Source organism: Acinonyx jubatus, chromosome D3 (assembly GCF_027475565.1).
Source record: "Acinonyx jubatus isolate Ajub_Pintada_27869175 chromosome D3, VMU_Ajub_asm_v1.0, whole genome shotgun sequence".
Taxonomy (NCBI): domain Eukaryota; kingdom Metazoa; phylum Chordata; class Mammalia; order Carnivora; family Felidae; genus Acinonyx; species Acinonyx jubatus.
The window spans coordinates 21,549,873-21,570,232 of NC_069392.1; the positions used below are offsets into that span (position 1 = coordinate 21,549,873).

At 40.3% G+C, this 20,360-nt stretch overlaps 2 protein-coding genes across 6 annotated transcripts in view; one reads left to right on the plus strand and one right to left on the minus strand.

Annotated features, from left to right (window-relative positions):
* Window positions 1-1,815: 1,815 nt before the first annotated feature.
* Window positions 1,816-11,990, minus strand: TUG1 (taurine up-regulated 1). The gene is made up of 3 exons (XM_053206477.1): window positions 11,795-11,990; window positions 9,083-11,473; window positions 1,816-7,920 (listed from the first exon to the last, which is right to left on the minus strand). Exons 1-2 carry the CDS (start codon window positions 11,988-11,990, stop codon window positions 11,016-11,018), a joined length of 654 nt encoding a protein of 217 aa, XP_053062452.1. The 3' UTR covers window positions 1,816-7,920; window positions 9,083-11,015.
* Window positions 11,648-20,360, plus strand: part of MORC2 (MORC family CW-type zinc finger 2) — a 39,941-nt gene continuing 31,228 nt past the window's right edge. For 2 of the 5 annotated variants that reach the window (XM_027050834.2, XM_027050835.2), the window contains exons 1-2: window positions 11,654-13,020; window positions 20,178-20,231. In XM_027050834.2, the coding sequence (XP_026906635.1) occupies window positions 12,953-13,020; window positions 20,178-20,231 (122 nt within the window). In that variant the 5' untranslated portion in view covers window positions 11,654-12,952. Of the gene's footprint in view, window positions 13,021-20,177; window positions 20,232-20,360 lie in introns of all 5 variants that reach the window. The other 3 variants (XM_053206491.1, XM_015081493.3, XM_015081492.3) reach the window with 3 other exon arrangements.

Sequence of the window (20,360 nt, forward strand, 5' to 3'; positions counted from 1 at the left end):
ATTAAACTAAGGTGTGCCTTGAAATGTACAACTTATGCATCTGCTGGCATATTTAACCATCACCAACACACCTGTATACATTAGTGAAAAGACACTGCCAGTAGAACAGCTTTCTTATCCATTTAAAATTGTTCTATTGTCAACAGCTACCTGGTTATCCAAAATTTGCGGTCACTAGGCACATGCTTCCAAATGACAAGGGGGAAGTACCTGTACTGGCTCCTTTGCCAGTAAGAATTGCTCATTTCCCCCACCCTGGGACACAGAGCAAGTTTTTGCTGCTTGTATTTCAGTCTCAGTTCCAGATCTTCCATGTTCCTCAGGGTCTGAAGCTTAATATCAATTCCTGTTATCATTCAGTAATTTGGATGCAAGCAATACAAACCTGCTTTAGCTAACAAATGAAAAGGGAACATATTTTATGGATACATGGGGGTCTATAAAAATCAAACTAAAACTTGGGATAGCTGGGCCTTGACAACAGGAACCAGGGAACCAAGAGGGATGTCCTTGCACCAATTCTGATAGAGTTTCCTTGGAACACTACCATCAGAATGACCCGGCTCCTGATTTTGGGTCACCTAAGACTCAAAAGTCATCCCAAAGAAAAGTGGGGATCTATCACTAAAGGAAAGGAGAAATGACTCAGGGGAGGCAAAAATCAATGGATGACCATTATACTAATATTTAAATGATGGGGAGAAGAAAAGTATCTACAGTGGAGCATAGCCAGAAAGGCAGGAAGAAAATGAGAAATGTCACAACACCTAAGGGAAAAAAGAGTGCCAAGGTGTGTTGGGAGCAGTCTGCTGGAAGTTCACGGAAGAGGTACATGTACTGGACTTTGCAATAAAAAGGCCACTATCGAACTTGACTGTAGTGAGGTAAGAATAACCAAGGATTTCAAAGAAAATGTGATTTTTCCCCCCTTCTACCTACCCAGTGTGAACACTGCAATAGGCCTTAGTAGATCAGTATCAGTTAAGAACTGGTGAATCACTGATGAACACTGATACTATGATATCCTGATAGTCCAAATACACTCATTTAAAGAGATAGGCTTGGATAATTAAAAAAAAACAATGACTGAATTCTGAGTTCCTCAAACAAGGTACAATGACCTTGTCAGTTTCAGTACTGGATGATGAATATATTTATCTAAATATTCACTAACATGAAGATAGGTATTTCATATTATTTGACAAAATAGGCTTGGTGGTAAGTAACTTGCCAGAGTCAAACAATAAGCAATAAATTTAATTTTTAAAATTCTTTTATTTTAAATAAAGTTTAAAAGTAATGTGAGTAGTGTAAAATATTCAAATACAGAAATGTATAAAGTTGAAAGTCTCATGTAATCTACACTATTCGAAGAAAGCCATTAGTAGACTTTTCTATGCATCATAAACACAAATTTTTAAGTGAGTTCACACTATACATTTTTCTATTAATAGTTTCACTTACTATATCATGGCCATTTTCCCATGTCCATACACAATACATGTACTTTATTAATTTTAACAGACATGTAGATTTCCTTATATGGCTGAACCATATATTATTCAACAATCCTTTATGGATAAACACTTAGGTTTTCCTCTATATTTTTCTACCATGTAATTTTTATGCTTCTGTAGTAACTTAAACATTGTCACTTCTTGTTTCACTTTGTCTTCTGGCATGGAAAATAAATTTCAGTGTGGCCATGACCTCTAGTTTAATAAATATTTGGATTTGTCAAGTTTTGATATTGGTAGATAGTATTTAGTCAGGGCTGACTCAATTTTAAACAATAGAAACCCAACTCAAAGTAACTTAAAGCAAAAAAGGGTATTTATTGGCTCACATAACTGAAAAGTCCATAGGGATAAACTAGCTTCAGGCACGGTTGGATCCAGGGGCATAAACATTGTCATCAGGACTCAAGTCTCTCCATCATTTGGCTCTGCTTTCCTTTGCACTGGCTTCATTCTCTGGCTCATTTGATAGGGTGGGCCCTGTTGGTTAGAACTTTTCATACTACAAAGTCAAGCAATCTCAGTAAAGAGAGCTCCTGAGCCTCTCCTCCACAGTTCAGTAAAACTCCTAGGGCTGAGTATCACTGGACCAGCTTTAATCACACGGCCATTCCAGAACCAATTACTATGGTGAAGGAGATGGACCATGCTGATTGATCAGGTCTGAATTACATGTCCACCCAAGAAGCTTAAAGTTAGGCCAGACTGTTTGAACCATGTGGACTAGAAACAGGGAAGTGGTTCCAAGAAACATCAGAGTTGTTACAATGAGATGGAATGAATGCTGGTCAATCAAAAACAACTGATGCAATGATAAGACCAGATACTAAAAAAGTTTAGTCTGTGTTCAGTAACAGCTGGCATTGTTACTTTCTTGACAATAAAAGAATTCTGAAAAAACGTCATGAGTAAGTTTGTCCTGTACTCAGGAAGCTTGTAATCCATTTGAATGGAATAATCATATCCAATAGCATACTTTGGATGATGCAATAAAGTTTCAATAAAAGTAAAACTCAATGGCCATGAATCTGACAGCCCAACCATCTTGCTGACATGAAGCAGGACAACTAGCCTCCCACTGGCAAATAGTTCTGTGAGACTACTGAAGTCAGTGGTAAATTTTAAGTTCAGTGGAAAGCTCTTGTGTTTCTTTAGTCTTTCGCCAAGTTGAACTGGAACATTTCTGTCATCTCTGTATTATTGCAGAAGAGAGGAATGGACAGAGCTTGTAATCTGCTGTACTCCTTCAGATTGGGTGGAAAGGATCTCAGGTGCTGAAAATGATCAAATATATATAGGCATAGAGGCTTACTCTGCATTAAAAACAAAACAAAACAAACAAAAAGGCTGCTGGTCAAGGAGTACATAGCATGGTCCTTCCAGTTATGAACAGTAAGTCCTGGGGGCTGGGGGGGAGGTGAGGTGCAGGTTGCTTCTGTTCAAAATTCCCTGGTGGAACTGGGTGTAAGATAGGCTGATACCAGTTGTAGTCTTCTCAAGCACAGCCGGTCTGATTGCAACGTGTCAAAAAAGGCAGACGAGGGCTGAGTCAGGTAAACAGGTAAATAGAGTACCTTCAGCAGGGCTAGCCACACCAATAGCCAGGATGTGATCTGGAAGAATGGGCAGATTAATATCAAAGCTCTGTAAATTAGCTTTTACCCTGAGTCCTCCAGGGTTATTCCATAGGGTTGACTCTGGATACCATTTTCTGATCTTAAAGGGCCAGTCAGGTATAGCAGCTTTAATTTTCCTGTTTATCTGCCCAGGAACTTTCAGCTCAGTAGAAGGCTATATTCTCAATTCAGACTTGAGGTTCTGTTGAGGAGTCTATGCTACATCTGGGAATGACAAGGTTGGGAGAGCCAGATTCATCAAGGTTGGCCCTACTCTCTTTGGTAATCAAGTCTCCACCTTCTGAAACTCAGTCCATCTCTGAGAATCAGCTTAAAAACAAGGCCTTAGATTGGTGGGTGGTGCTGCTGAGACTTATATTGAGATCTCAAGCAGGGAGATAGTAGGTAAGATCCTAGGTTTGTTTTAGGCTTTCTGCATTTTCAACTATCAATTCTTATACACAGAGCATATTAGACTCTTGAACAGATGATCATCCTCACCTTAAGCCCCTCATTTTGACTGCATTTGACAGGATTAAAGGGAATGACTGGCAGTGTAGACCAATGTCTTTTTCTGTAATGTACAGGAGAAAGAGAAAATTGAGCTGATGTTTTGAAGGTAGTAGAAAAATGGAGTCTGTAGATACCTTCTTATTAACAAACAATAGTTGTATATACAAGCAGCTAGTCATTAGATTTTTATTAGTTGAGGATGTGCAGGCCTTGTTTGATGATTTGTAGACAGAGTCATGTAATCAGGGTTAGTCTAAAGAGTAAGAGACAAAGATACAAAGAAATCATTCCCAACATTTAACCAGTGCATTCATTAAAGTAGTTGAGGACAGCTGCCCCTTAAGTAGACTGTGAAGTAAGAGAATGAGATTTTTCTCATGACAAAAATCGAAGTCTACTTGTTTGACATGATCTGGTCTGGAAGTTCATGAATTGAATCCATCCTGCAGAAACAGATAAGTGTCTTAATGCCTGAGAGTATCTCATAGCAAGGAATGAAGTCAGCCACTCTGAATCAGTGTAAAACAATATTGAGACAGATGAAATTCCATTAAAATATCCACAAGGACAAGACACTGTGGTCTTGTGACATTAGGAAGAAGCTGCAGGAAGCTCTTGAGTCTACTGATAAAATTCTGAGCTGCAGGCTTTGTAGATTTTTTTTCAAGTCAGTCTACATTTTCAGCAAAAAGGTAGATATGCAACTTGAGATGCCCAGCAAGCAAGCTCCATGGCCTGGTCAAAAGGTCTACCTCCAAATAATCCTAACACCTGTAGTTGATGGTACCTGACATCAAAAGGTCCATCATAAAAGAACATCTCTCATTGGTTAGAAGAAAATCTTCCAAAGGGTCACATTTAAAATCACATACATCAGAGGATGTTCAAAAATTGTCTCTTGTGGACCAGATGTTACCTGTAGTTAGAGCAGAATATTCATAATTTTGGAGCAGATATGCCAGTGATGGAGGAAATTTTGTTTTTTAAGGTTATTACCTCATTTATCCTGGAAACAGCAGTTAAACTGAATAAAAACCAAGGAGCAGTGTAACTGCCACTGGTTGAGTCATAGTGACTTGCAGTTTTGAGAATAACATGAATAACCAGGTACCTTTTTAGGTAATGTTGCCAGAATTTCAGTTCTGCTTTCATAGTTAATGGTTATCCCTTGCACACGAAGTAGAGTACCATGGCTGATGATGGGAGGTCCAATGTACAAGTTGGTCTTATATGGCCTCAACGAGGCATCATCAACTTTAGTACCAGCTTCAATACCTGGCGATTCAGGTATCCAAGGAGATCAAGACTTCAAAGTTATGTATTTCAAGTACCACTAGAGCATGTGGTGTTTGTGATAGAAGTTGGGTAAGGGAGTGTGTCAGTGTAGAGTACATATGCATTGCTCTCTGACTATATTGAATGCCAGGAATCACTCATTTGAAATCCATCTGGGGGTACAGGGCTGTTAATCTAGGTCCATTTGATACCACTTTCAGCCCACTTGACTACCCTGGGGTGGCAAAGATATGCCCATCTTCTTGCACTTTTCTGACTTTGCCCACAGTAAGCATTCCTAAGAATGTGCAGCATCGACTGAACATGGACTGGGTTGGGTAGAGGTACAGATCAGAATGCCATTCAGGTTGCACATGTTGTCTAGGGCAGTGGTTTTCAAACTGTGTTCTGAAGAATTCTAGGTGTTGTAAAGAAGTCTCCTTAGGGGTCACCATGGTGGTAAAGGAAGATGCTTGTGGCAGGTTTCAGGCCCCCCACTCCTGCTTCATCTACAGCAGCTTCTCTTTTATTCTGGGCTTCCACATAGTTTTCATTGAAAGGGCTTCATGGTCACAAAGCCTTTGGAAAACCAATGATCTAAGAATAAGTTGTTCACAAAATGCTGAAATACAAAAAATAGGTCACAGAAACCAGAAACTGTGAGCAAAGCCTGTGGTAAGCCAAGGTGTTTTCCTATTCATTCTTTCCTTAATACGGACTACATTACAGAATGATGAAGTTAACATTCAACTCTGCTATAAATTCTGATTGCCTCAAATTGGGTTTGCGACTATCAGTGCAGGGCTATTGGTTTTAAATGACAATAGCACTGGGATTTTTGCAGTCAGCATACAGCTGCAAAATGCTTTCATTTCTTTGCAAGTATTATCCCAAGTCCATGGCTAGATGACTTCTCTTCAAGATCTTTGAAGATCTCAATGGGCCACAACTCAAATTCTATGAAAATATTATTCTCCTCCCCCTTTTCTCCCACCATCCTTTTCCTCCTCCCTTCCCTTCCCAATCTCCTCACCCACTGAGATACAATGCCCTTAAACTAGGTTTACAGCACAATTTTAGGGACAGAAAAATATGTTGTTAAATGTCATGGAATTCAACCAATTTGGGGGCAAAATAAACTTTTCCCCATTCTCTTCCCACATATCCCCACAAACCTTCTAGAGGTTCCTTTCACAGAAAATAAGAGGTAACGGTCAAGATGTAGGACTCTCAGATGATAAAGACATACAAATTCAAGCAGTTACTGACAAAAGTAAGAAAAGAGGGTGGTGGTTTCAAAGATTCCGTTTACTCCTGAGTCTTCAGGGCAATCAGGAAGCACTGGCTATACTGCTCCAAAGCAGTTTCTCTATTAAAAGGAATGCTCCCAAAAGAACAGTCTGTCCTTGATTAAACTTACTACACACTAGGCTAAATATCTCAATGAGGCTCTTTGTTGCAAGTCTTCTGAGATCCTTTAATATGCTACACTCAATTGGGAAGGGAACACGTATTTTACCACCTTACAAGACTACACAAGCTCTACATATAGATGTTGTATGCATGCATCATATACATGCATACATACACATATGTGAACAGCACTGCTCTAAAGAAATGGAGGATCCATTTTAAGTAAATTTTGAGGGATAGAAGACCTTAGATAAGATCTCAGTGTCCAAGAGTACTAATAAAACTTTTTTAAAAATTTTACAAAGAACAAAACATGAAAAGGGATTTCCAATCAGGTCATTTGGGAATGTGAGAAGACTATGTGAACAACGGATCTAGAAGTAGCTTTGTGTTTCATGTTGTGTAGTCTTACTGTCAGATGACCATGTGCCATGTTGACTGGATAAATCTACCACTAAGGAGATAGTCTGCTCTTAAACCTTAGGGGTAGTGCCATAGAATTCTGGCTTAGATGGAGCCATCGTAAAATTACACTTATGACATCCTGACTGACTGAGGGCACCAGATCAGGAAGTGGGAAACTTTTCTGGGGTTACCAAACTCCAGTCATTTTAACACTGCAGGTAAAGTAGAGGCTAAATTAATTCCATGGAGAGAACTGGACTGGGAGTCAGAAGGCCTGACCTTTATCACTTTGTAGCTATGTCACCTTGGATAACCTTTAAACTTCAATTTCCTCACTTGCAAAAAGAAATTATAATCTATTGTGTTGTTTTGATAATTGAGATTTATGCATGTAAAAGTGCTTTGAAACTATAAAGTGCTATATAAACATAAGGGATTACCATGATAGGTTCTACCTGGATGTATCAAGAGGACTTTTCTGGAATCTGATTGGAGCTTTGTGAGATGCTGTTAGATAAAGGGATTCCTTGGTAGAATTTCTTACATTTGTGTGAAAAGTTCTGGTTCCTGAGTAATCCCAAAGATGCTGAGTTCACTGTGCCTTTGTTTTAATTCCAGTATCTGCTGGTCAGAATATCTGCTTTCTATTCAGTAGGCTACTACAGACTTGAAGTGGAAAAAGAATAGGGTCCCGTGATCTGGATAGGACCCTAGACACTTCACGAATTTCAATCATTCGAAATTGTGGGGTATGATCCAACGTCGTTCTTGAAAGATGTTACCATTCTTCAGTGTTGATAACTAAAAATCCCCTGGTCCAAATTTATTATGTGTCTCTGAAGGCTTTAATTGAAGAAACGAAATGCACACTCATGGAACAAACTGGGCCTTTTGCTGTGATAAAATAGCTTCAGCTATCTGGCTTGAATAGTTTGACTTCACTATAAAGGGCTGTGCTGAATCTGGGTAGAACAGGACAGGAGTGGAGATGAAGGCCACATCATGATGGTTGAATGCCTCTTGGATCACCATGGTCCACTGGAATGGTGTCTTCTTCAGCAGTAAGGTGAAGGAATCACCATGGGCAAAAATCCAGGTACCAGATCTATAGGCTGATGGAACAGTACAAGGAAGGTGGTCAGAAGGTCCAGGTGAACACTCAGCCATCAGGAGGCACAGGACTGGAAGGGATAGGAACAAAACAGGTAAGATAACAAATGCACAGAATTACAAACACAGGACTCCTAACACTAGAGTGGGTCTACTGTCAGGATTATCAGCTGCTGGATGGGTACTAATTCTCAGTAAGCCTAGCTAAAAAGCTGATAGATGGGAAAATGGGGAATAATAATTTTTTTTAAAAAAGCCTTCTGATTAACAATTAGTGATGATAAGAACAGAAACAGTTCTCTGGCAGGGACTGCTTCCTGACTCTTGAGAACAAACTGTCTTAGGAAAGCAGCAAACAAGGAACTGCCTTAAGTCTCATATTCTGGAGGAGTAATGTGACTGTATTCAGGCTGTTAGGCAGTGGTTGATGGGGGGGGAGGGGGAAGAAGTGGCTCCATGGATAGCACAAGAACTGAATTTAAATTTACATAGAACACGAACCTAGATTTTGTCCTTCTTCCTTTTCCAATGCCTTGCTCAAATTATTTCAGGACCTTGCGCTTTCAAAAGCTTTTACTTTCATTTTAACAAGATGCCATCTTGAGTGGTAGAGAATAAGGTACTTGGGAAATAAGGCACTGTTCTTTACATCCTTCTGTTAAATACCCTATGCAACGTATCAGTTTCTCTTCCATGTTTGAGGGCTCCCTAAATCTTTTAAAACTTAGAATTAAAAAAAAGAAATACATGAAACACAGAAAGAAACATGGCCCATACTAGTGATCTTTTGCCTAATCAAGAGTAATTAGATAACCACACAGCAATTAAACAAATGCTTACTAAATGTTTATTCTGAGATAGCCTAGTCTCTAAATTACTCCTTTCTATGAAATGCTTCATTACATATAGTAGTATATGCAGCAAAGACTCTTAAAACAAAGCCTTTGCTTTCAAGGGCTTACTATCTGGAAAGAGAGCAAATGCTTGCAAATGACTACGAGGTATGCTCTGCATAGAGAGCTAAAAGGTAAACAACATGATATAATACTCAAAAAAAAAAAAAAGATAAAGTTAGGGAGACTCATGAAGAAGAGAATATCTGACTTGAATATTGAAGAAATGGCATTGTTCTGACAGGTGAAGAACCAGAGGAGAGCATTCCAGGGTAGAGAAGAGAGCATGAATGTAAGTGCAGAGATGTAAGAATAAGGCATTTTGGAAAATAGCAAGTACCGTAGTTCACTTTGGATGGAGCGTCACTAGAACCTGCAATGAAGCTCTGGCAGAGACTCAGGTCTTCAAATTCCCAGTAATAGCGCTGGTGGCAGTGCTTGCTCCATTGTTGTCTCTTCTCAAATCAAGGTCAACAGCCCCCAGATTCAAAAACAAGTATGTTCAGCTCCAGAGTCCCTGTCACATCCTGACGAGCTCTTCAGGTCCCAGGTGCAGTTCTTGAAAATCTGGAAATCTGGAGTCCATGCCATGGCTACACAGAAAAGCATCTGCTGCAGCTAGTGCAGAACACTGTAGTGAAATCTTTTCGGCCTCCTATCCTGGACATCTCATGTTTTGTTACAGAATTTCAAGCTTTGAGTTCCAGTTGTTTTTTTTCCTCTTTTCTCCTGAGGAAAGCATCTTATAAGATCACCACAGTCTTAAGATTCTTTTGAGGTACATCCAGATAACAAAGGAGCTAAAAGACCAACACATTTTTCTCTACAACAGTCCTTTCTCTGGAAGTGAGATCATTTGTCTCTGCCCTTTACATAAAAGGAATAGTCAATTGATTTTCTCAGACATTTGTATGAAATAACAAAACAGGTGAACACCTAACCAGACGAAATACACTTATATGTATTTATGTTCACTTGCTTAGAGCTGTACCACTGGTAAGCACCACTCCACAAAGAGAAAATGTTTGAAATACAACTGTTCAAACATTTCTATAGTGTTTGCTGGATAATGGCCTGGAATTTGATAAAAGCAGCTGACAATTAACAAAGAAGCAATAACTGGCATCTTGGCCATCTTAGTAACACACTTGCAAGCAAATAGAATACAAAGCAGGCCAGGAAAAAAAGCACTGAAACACTTCCAAATCTACTGATTTTGAAGTTCAGCCAAAGTCATAACAAAATTTCAGAGAATGCTAACCTTCAATTAATAAAGATAAGCCCCCAAACATCTTCAAGAATTCCATGCCTGGTTTAGTCTGTTCCAGTGAGCCAGCTTGCTAAAAATCCACCTGCACCATTAATTAGCTGGACTCCGCAGCACCATTTAAAAATAAGCCTGCTCACTACCAACCGCAGAGACTAAAGATATACAATAGAAGCAAGTAATGGATGGCAACCATGGTCGTGGAAAATGGTCAATGAAAGGGAAAGGTAGTCAGGCACCAGTATAAGCAGCAGAAAAACAAGAGTTGCTGGGCCAAGGATTAAATAGGTTTCTCGATACTAGGGAACACATCCATTTCTAGTTTCAGCTGCTTTATATTGCGTGCCATAAACCATACCATACACGTCAGCCAGCGTTCAGGCACCCCATGGTAAAAGGAAAGGACTCAGAATAGAAGCCAAGCAGTGGAGTGTTGTTACCCCAAATATCCATTATGCATAGAAACAGCTCACATATCCCAGGGATCCTAACAGGGGCTTCAAATCGGTTGTGAAGGGTCCCAAATGACATCTAGGCCTCAGTTTCCTCCTCGTGGCATTACGGAATTGTAGTTCTTAACTCTTCTGGGTCACAGCCCCCTTTTGAAAACTTGCTGGCGATGGATCCTCATTCCCCCAAATGCACACTCCCACTATTTCTGCATACAATTTCGGGGGAACTTGGGGGCTTCCAACTCCAATCCAAGGTTCCCAGGTTCAAAATCCAAGAACTGGGCATTTGCTAACTTTTCTTACAACTCAAAAAAAACCCCATTACAAACAATAATCATCCCTTACGTACACCGACGCTTTATAGTTTACAAAGCGCTTTCAACCCTACAAACATTGATAGGCAGAGGAGGAAACTGAGGCGCTGACAAATTACAGAGTGATTTGCCTAAGGTCACTCGGCCAGCTGGTGGCTAGGCCCGGAAGCAAACCCAGCTCTTCCGACTCCGGGGCTTGTCTCCCCGCCCCGGAGCTGCCGCCAAAGCTCCCGCCCCTCACTAAGGGGGCATGAGGAGGAAAAGACAAAGTAGAAAGCCCACCACCAACCATCCCCCAGCCCCTTCTTGCCCCCCCAACTGGGTCCTTGCAGGCCCCGAAGGGTGGCGCCAGGCCTCCACGCCGGCCCCGGCCACCCCCGCCTCCCCGGCCGCGCCAAATCCCGCCGCCGCCGCCTCCCCGGGAGCGGGGCGGAGCAGCTGCCCGCCGCCGCCAACCACCCGGACGACTCCTCGTCGAATCGCAAACGCATAGGCCGCCGCCCGAGTTCTGCGTACGAGAAGAAAGACGCGGCGCGAGCGCCAACGGCCACCGGGCGCGCGCCGCGGCGGCCGGGCCTGCGCCCCAAGAGCTGGATGCCAGAGCAGGAGAAAGAGCCGCCAACCGATCGCTCGATCGACCGCGCGCCCGCTCCTTCGCCCTACCAGACCGGGGAGGGGGGGAGGGCGCGCCAGGGCGTCTTCGAGTTAGGGGCCTGACTCCCCGGCGACGAGACAAGATGGCTCCTCCGGTCCGCGCCGCAGCTACCGTCCCGGCTGCGTCGCTCGGCCCGCCCCCGGTACTGTTTCTTTAAATGGCGGAGAGGGTCATGAAAGCAGGAAGAGAGGCGCGCGCTCTCACGTGACAGGGGCGGGCCCGGCTAACAAGATCCGGTCACGTGGAGACACGCTACCCACCAATCAGGAGGCGTCGCATCAGGGCGGGGGCGGGAGGAGCTGTGGCTCTGTGATTGGCCTAATGCACCGCGGAGGCCTCGGGGGCTTGGGGCGTCGGGGAGTGCGCGAGGTGGCTCGGGTTGTGTGCTCTAGCGGAGACAAAGCAGTGGCTGAGGTGGCTGTGGCGGCTGCGGCAGCGGCGGCAGAACACCTATAAACAACGAATTCTGTGGTGTTGAGTCCTGTCATCTCATCCAGCGCGGCGCGTGGGCGGCTGGTCTCGCGGCGGCGGCGGCAGCGGCGGAGGCGGAGGCAGCACATGGTTCCAAGAGCGCGCTGCGGTTGTTGGGTTCCAATTCCGTGGGGAGGGACAAAGGCAGCTTTGAGCACCCGGCAACGCCGGGTCGGGTGCTGCGCTCGCCACCCTGCCCTCGATCCGGGCCTTGAAAGCTGGGACTAACTCCTCTCTGTGAGGAGGAGGAGGCGGCGGCCTCGGGACTGAGGCCCTGGAAGGGCCTGAGAGCCGGAGGCCTCTGTCTGAGGGAAGTGGGGGAGGGGCGCTCCCCGCCTGAGGTGATTTGGGCGGGTCAATTCTGAAGCGTTTTTGTGGGTCAGTGTGAGGTAATTTGACCCACTACCCTGAGGAGATTGCGACGGGACCACAAGCTAGGTCTGGTCTGGGCTTTCGAAACGGAAATCGCCGTCAGCGATTAGGAGACTTCAGTTGGGAGGTGGTGAAGCGGGAACTAACGCCATATGCACTCCGTCGACTTCGGGGCCGCCAGCCTGGGGCCTCTTTAAGAATCACAGGATCTTTGGTGAAGACATGGGTGGCTGTCCAGTTTTATGACAGAAGTTGGTAGCTTTCCGGATTGATAAATTTCCTCGCCGGAAATTTAGAGGAACAAAAAAGCTCGAAGAACGTGAAGATGGAGCAGTAATAAAAGCTCTCAAGTCCAATACTGTCTACTCCAAGACCGTCCACATTCGACTCCTTGAACTATCGCAACTTAAACTAAAGCTTAAGACTACAAATCTATGACATAGTTTTTTTCAGAATATTACATCATAGTCATTAAGAAGATAAAAAAGCTTGGAGAGATCAATTGTAGTTTTAGACATCTCTTTCAATATATTTTGGATAGACACCAGTTACCCTTGTTTAACAGTAAGGAGCACAGACTTAACCAAACCTTTACTGGGAGGAATCCTGGAAAATCTATTCCATTATAAAGTTATAGTTCCCAGTTAGTGGGTGAAGGACTGGAGACCTCACCGCACTCATGGCTTTCACAAATTACAGCAGTCTGAATCGAGCTCAGCTAACCTTTGAATATCTACATACAAATTCGTAAGTATCCTTTAGGTGCCACTGAGGTCACTGATAACTCATTCCTTGATAATACGAAAATCATTTTCCCAGAAAATTTTGCTTTTTTTACTTTTTGGGATGTATCACTGGATGAGTCTTGAGCTCTGTATTGAAGAACTGAGATAAGTGAGATATTTGTTGCTAATCCAGAAGAATACGATCTTCATTTGTTGGATCAAAATTTATTTGATCAAAAGCAAATTTTAGTTATTTGAAGTCGATATATTGAGGTGTTTGATTCAAGTGTTTGATAGGAATCCAACAAGTGCTGTTCTTTGGATCCCCAGGAGTTGGACTATTCTCATATCAACTTTCTTTTTAGCGACAACAGCCAAAACAGTTGGGTTATAACAAGTCTTTTTTTTCCTAACAAGAAAAAGAAAAGAATGAAGATCTTTAAATGACAACTTGTGAGAAGAAATTACTAATTTTTGTTTTCAGCAAACAGTTGGCCTTATCTTCCTGGGAAATTCGTCCCTAATTCCAATGAAATTTTTATGTGCTAGGCAGAAAATAGCAACTTGTTTAAACCCATAATTTAAGTAGCCTTTCCCCAAAATGTGTGCAAATCACAGAACGCATATGGTGTTTATGTTCGAGCTCATGAGGAGATTATCATTATTCCGTGTTGATCTGGAATGTTTCAGGGTTAACTGTTATGCCACTCTCTTAGAAGTAATTCAGTGGGGTCATAACTACTTAGTGTTCTAATACATTCATTCATCACTTTTGAGATGAAGGTAAGTATTCTACCATTTTAGTATCTGCAGAGGTGATGAGCAGCTACGTGAATGGCTCAGAGATCTGAAGAACCGCTTTGAGGGTTGAGATGATAGACTTCAAACATCTAGTAACAGTAAAATAATTTTTAGCTTTTTATGGGAAAGGGCAACATGTTATGGCGTCTGTAATTTTTTTTTTTTGCTTTTTTTCCTATCAAGGAAATAAAAATTTTGAGTAGTGAATTGCCAAATGGTGATAGTCTGGTTTTATTTTTTGTTTAGGAAGCTTATTAGTGAACTAGAACTGGTTTTAGAGTAGGTACTGTAGAGCCTGAGAGGCGAAGTCTCATGCTACGGAAGATGAATCTGAAGCCCACTTAGATAGGTTGGTGATGCTTATTTAGCTAATTAATAACGTCTTGGGCAAGACCTTCAGTATCCTTTTTTATATTTGAATTGTGTTTAAGAACAAGCATTTGAAGGCCACTTAGATGTTCACCGGTGATTGTATTTAATAATTGGTTACTTCAGTTCTGAATTGTGGAATGAGGGGCCAAATTTGGAATGACAAGACTATATGATAATCTTGGAAGAGCTTCCCCAAAGACTTTTTTGATAATAATAGTAACAACAGTTAATTGCTTCTTGCCAGTCACTTTTAAACGTGTAAAATAATCCTTATAGTAACCTTGCTGGAGTAAGGATTATTCCTATTTTGCATTTGAGGAAACTGGGCTCAGAGTAACATGCCAGAAGTTACACATCTGCTAAGTGGCAGGTTTAAGGCATCAAGATTTAAGGCAATAAGTTTTACCTGGCCATAATGGTTAGTGTTTTTAGCTATCAGGCAGTACTAACTCTAGTTGAGTATACTTTTAAGGGCTTGTTTTCTTATAAAGCAAAGGGTTTACTTCCTACTTTGAAAGTCTATTCAATTTTAGTTTATCTCAAATTTTTTAATTTGAGGTTCTGGAATACTCTTAAATTGCCATTTTATAACTTATTAACAATAGGTGAACAGAACTAAGGTATAGAATAAAATTCTAGTTAAGTCACTTGTTTAAAATACAACTGGAGAATTCTCTGTGAATTTGACTTTCCCATATTGAGTTGGAACCACCTGCTTGCATGAACATTTGAGGGTTGAATGTATCATTTTGGAAGCTCTAGATTTTCTAATCTGGATCACACCTTTGAAGTTGTATACTTTAGGATGTATCTAATCCTGCCAGAAGAAAATATGAACCCTGGAATACCAAGATAAGTTGGTTTGTAACCAGTTTGAAGATTTATTTATCATAGTAATGTGACTAGAAATTCATTTCTAGAGGAAACAAATGTTTAAATTTTCCTAAGCCGTGACTTGTTACTCGTTATGATGGTAGATGGATCTTCTCTGTGTTAAGTGATGCAAGGTCACCTTCAGAAATGGGAAGATTTTTCTTAGAGTACCTTCTCCTTTGTTCTGTTACAATTTTTAAAACACAAAACCATTATAGAGTGTCTGACATCTACAATATTGCTATATTGTGAATTATGTAAGGTATGGCCCTTTGCTTACCTCCCGTGTAACATAGACTTGCAGGTGGAACACAGGCAGACTAGAAGGATAGAAATCAGTGTGGTGCAATGGAGAGAGCATGCATAGGCTTGGGAGCCAGCCAGGCTTGGACTTGACTGCTTCCTGGTTGAGTTTTTGGGCAGATTGATTTCCCTGAGCCTCTGTTTCTTCATCTATAAAATGGAGCTAATCTGACAGTGTTTATGAGGAGTATGTTAAATAATGTGTATAAAGTAATTAGCTCATACATGGTACATGATGATCATTGAATAGATGGTGATTATTGTTTATTCAGTGTATGATTTATATAAACCACAAGTTGGTCAATATGGTAGCAAGTTGCTGTTTGGTGGTATTCATTAGACGGATACATTCTTAGGAGCATTTACTGGAGACAGTAAACATCTGTCTTGAATTTTTGTTTTTTTTTGTATGATGTCTGTGGTAAGTGTTGATGGTTATTGGTTACGTCAGCATTAAGGTTTAAAGCAGGCCTGCGAAATTTTCATAACATGAAAGTCTTAGTCTTGGTTATTTTCTTTTAATACTGGGTGTTGCAATTACGAAATGATAAGAGTTTTTGAATAAAAGGAGTTTTATACAGTTACTGGTCTTTAGTGGTGGGTTTTGTGACTGTTAGTAAAAAGTTCATGGCAATCTAGGTGCTAGATTCCAGATATAGTGATGGTAGTGATGTTCCTTTGTGACAAGATGCGTGTCTTATGTCACTGTTTGCTGTACTGCTAAGTGGTCTGAGAGAGCAGGATGCTTGAGTATAAGATGACTGCTTTCCATGTCTTTTCCTCTTGGCACGTTTGATAAATTATCTTGGCCATATGATACTTTGGTTTGTTTTATTTATATATGTAGTGAATGAACATAGAGGAACCTGTCACCTCTAGAGACTTAATAGTTTTGGGGACTTACAATCCTGTTGAAATGTGGGTTCACGCTCTAAATATATTAAAGGTATTTGAATGTAAAAATTGTTGCTCTAGTTTCTCAGCTTTATTTTCTAGCAGTTAAGGCAATTAACTGTTGTCAACATCTCCAAGAACACAGCAGAAGCTATCACTGTATGATAGACTTGTGGATAATCTATTGGTTTAAATTCAGGCTGAATATAAATAGGGACAGCATATTCCTTATGTAATGAGTAGATTTACCCGTGAATTTGTCACTGGAAATGCTGAGCTGCAAAACTATTTTCATCATGGCACAAATGGCATAAAAGCCAAGATCACTTGAAAGTGAGAGTTTGTTAAAAATCCTTGTCTTTTTCCAGATGGTTGACCTTTCTTTGATAACATGCAAAGAATCTTTACATCTGTGAAAATAATTTTCTTTGATACTTGCTCAGATATCTGTTTCAAATGCTAGCAAGCAATGAGTGTGCCTCTTTGAATATTATTTGAAAAAAGGAGAGAACTTATGCAGTCAGTATGTTTTTGATTCTTCTGATTTTAAAAAACATTTAGAACTCTGATTTTAGAATTTGTTAGTAGGACCCATTAATCAATCAGTTGAAGGTCTGGAGAAGAGATGTGCGTTATTTCTGACTTTCCCAACAGTTTGTCACAAAAGGCCCCTTTTGTGATATGTCAGTATACATCACAATAATATTCCTTAGCTACACTTTTTAAATTTTATTCTTATTTTTTTAATGTTTATTTTTGAGAGAGAGAGAGCACATGTGTGTGTGAGCGGAGGAGGAGCAGAGAGAGGGAGACACAGAATCCAAAGCAGGCTCCAGGCTCTGAGCTGTCAGCACAGAGCCTGACATGGGGCTCAAACTCATGGACCATGAGATCATGACCTGAGCCGAAGTCAGATGCTTAACTGACTGAGCCACCCAGGAGCTCCCACTTTATTTTTTTAAAAAACATGTCTATTTATTTTGAGAGGGAATGTGTGTGTGTGTGCACACAAGCTAGTCAGGGGAGGAGTAGAGAGAGAGGGAGAAAGGGGATCCCGAGCAGGCTCCGTGCTGTCAGCACAGAGCCCAATGTAGGGCTCAATCCCATGAACCATGAGATCATGACCTGAGCTCAAGAGTCTGACACTTAACTGACTGAACCACCCAAGTGTCCCTCCCTTGGTTACATTTTAAAGATATTTGTTAGCTTGTCTGAAATAGTTACGTGTGGAACAGCATTGATACTATGTGGAACAACAATAGCCATTTGGAATGTTTTCTTTAAATTCTAAATATACAAGGCACATTTCTAAACATGGTGTAGAAAGCAGTGAAAACTTAGCCAGAGATACTTTGTCCTTGCCCTATTGAGATCTTCTTGAATTCTGAATGTCTCTCATTTTCATGTGAAGCAGTTTTCATGTGAAGCAATCAGAAATATGTATTGCTGAGAAGCAGTCACCATTTCTTTTTTTTAATTTTTTTTAATGTTTATTCATTTTTGAGAGAGAGAGAGAGAGAGAGAGAGGCAGCGAGCAAGCAAGGGAGGGGCAGAGAGAGAGACGGAGCCACAGAATCCTAAACAGGCTCTAGGCTCTGAGCTGTCAGCATAGAGCCTGATGTGGAGCTTGAACTCACAAACCGCGAGGTCATGACCTGAACTGACGCCTAATCGACTGAGCCACCCAGGTGCCCCTATGGTCACCATTTCTGTTTGTGATTTCTTTGCCCTGATAGTAAAGGGTATTAGAGTAAGTTTTGAAGACTATTCATATTCACTGTTTTCACTACCAAAGGCCAGTTCTTCATTCTTTGATGTATTCCAGAGATTCCTGCATATAAATTGTAGTCCATTCTTATGGTTGTTCTGTTTGTTTGTTTGTTTGGGTTTTTTTGGTTTACAGGAGTTTTATTTCTGAATTTCCTTGACTATATTAAAGTATAACTTTTTATTGAAATAAGTATTGCAATAGAATTTGTTATTTTATATAACAATCCTCAAAATTAAAAAAAATTTTGAGGATGGAGAGTAATTCACTTTGTTAAGTTTTTAGCTACTTCTATTCAGACAGGAAAATGACTGAAAGCTTGAGAGCAAATGCTAGATTCACTTTTAAATTATATTACCTTTAGTAAATCACCTTTAATTTTCTAACATTTCTCTCTATTTCTTTAGTGTAGTAATCTACAGAATACTTCTTTGTTTCTTCAGATGATAATTTGAAGAATTTAAGATGATTCTAGAAACTTAAATATTTTTAATTAAAGACACATATGTTTTATGCAGGTGTTTTTTTCATAGAAATTGTTTTTCTTTAAAAAAAATTTTTTTTAATGGTTATTTAGTTTAGAGAGAGACAGAGCGCCAGTGGAGGAGGGGCAGAGAGAGAGGGAGACAGAGTCCTAAGCAGGCTCCAGGCTCTGAGCTGTCAGCACAGCCCGATGGCAGGGCTCAAACCCATGAGCATCAAGATCATGATCTGAGCTAATGTCTGATGCTTAACTGACTGAGCCACCCAGGTGCCCCTGAAATTGTTTTTCTTTTCATGTAAAATAATTAAGGATTGGATTTTGGTCAGAAGAATTTGAACTCTATTTTCTAAGTGAATTGGAGATAAATTTCTACTTTTTACTAAGACCTATTTATTGATGCCATCTTGGATTAGCAACAGATATAATCACTGATCTCACGGGGGAAAAGTTCTTCCTAAAATTCCAATATTTTTTTTTTCTTTTAGTAACAGTTTTAATTCAAAATTTGTAGTTGTAAAAATTTGTGGGTTTACTTGAGGGGAAACCAGGGTTTCTGGACAGTTCAGCTTTGGGTGTTTATTTTATAAGCAAATATTTTACAATTTGTTTTAAGTTTTACATGATATAGTAAGTGATCAGAGATCCTGGACACTGGTTATTTAATTTTGGTATATTTCATTCTAAATTTTTAGAAATTTTCACTTTAATGGCTACAACAGTTATACCCCAAAAAAAATCAATGGGTATAATTTGTGTATTTTTGAAAAATTGATGATGGTAATGTACTTAGGTTAATGATTTTACATTTTCTTTAATCAAAAGTCAAGGTTTCTAGGGGGACGCATTTTACTCTTATACCTAAAGAGGACTATTATGGAAAATAGCACAAAGAGAGTGTAAGTGGAGAAGTAATTTAAGGATGCATCTTAGGCACACATATTTATTGAGTTATGAATAATAATGGTAATTGTGTATTTATCTAACCCAACTTTGAGCAGCCTCCTGGAAGAGAGATGACCTTGAAGGGGCTAACAGGGACCTCAGGAAGAACACACCACGCTATTGTCCTCCTAAGAGGAATTGTTCAACAGGGTCTTGGATTCCCTTCTTTAATGTGGAGAAAGCTGTTTTTGGCTAGAATTGGAAAGTCAGGAAATAGATTATCCTCTCCTTTCTCCTCACTTTCAAATGGAATATTTTGCTTATAAACTGCACAAAAGCAAATGGGTTTTCTTCTTTTACCAATAGATAACACATAAGTACTGATAAAGCAGAATGTTAGCAAGTCACCCATTGAGCATGCTTAGAGATATGCGGAAACTGATAGCTGGTTAAGGCAATGAAAAATAAAATACAGACATTTTTCTAGACAGAACATGAGTAGTGGAAAATGCTGCTTTTAAAATAGTATATACACATAGGAATCTTAATGCTTCAGAGTGGGTTTCTTAACATAGTAAGAATAGACATGAGTAGACAGCAAGATTTAATAGATTAACATTTGAGGGGGCTTAGCAACTCTTAAAGGTTTCGAGTTGTGGGGAAATTTCAGTAGTGTAAAGTGACAATGCAAATGGCAATTTTAGATTTTCTAAAAACTTTAATATTTTATAACCTTGACTTATTAGGTGTCATAGTTCAATTCTGTAATTCTTTTGCTGATTCTTAGTATTTATCATTTCAGAACTACTCATGAATTCTTGTTTGGTGCTCTTGCTGAACTGGTTGATAATGCAAGGTATGTAGTCTTTTAGGCATACAAGCTGTGCTTGAAAACTTTTTGGGTCCTTGTGACTATTGTTTTCTGAAGACTTAGGAAGGAGACAGTTCTGTAAGCAGCTGCAATTCCCTCTTAAGAGGCCTCTTA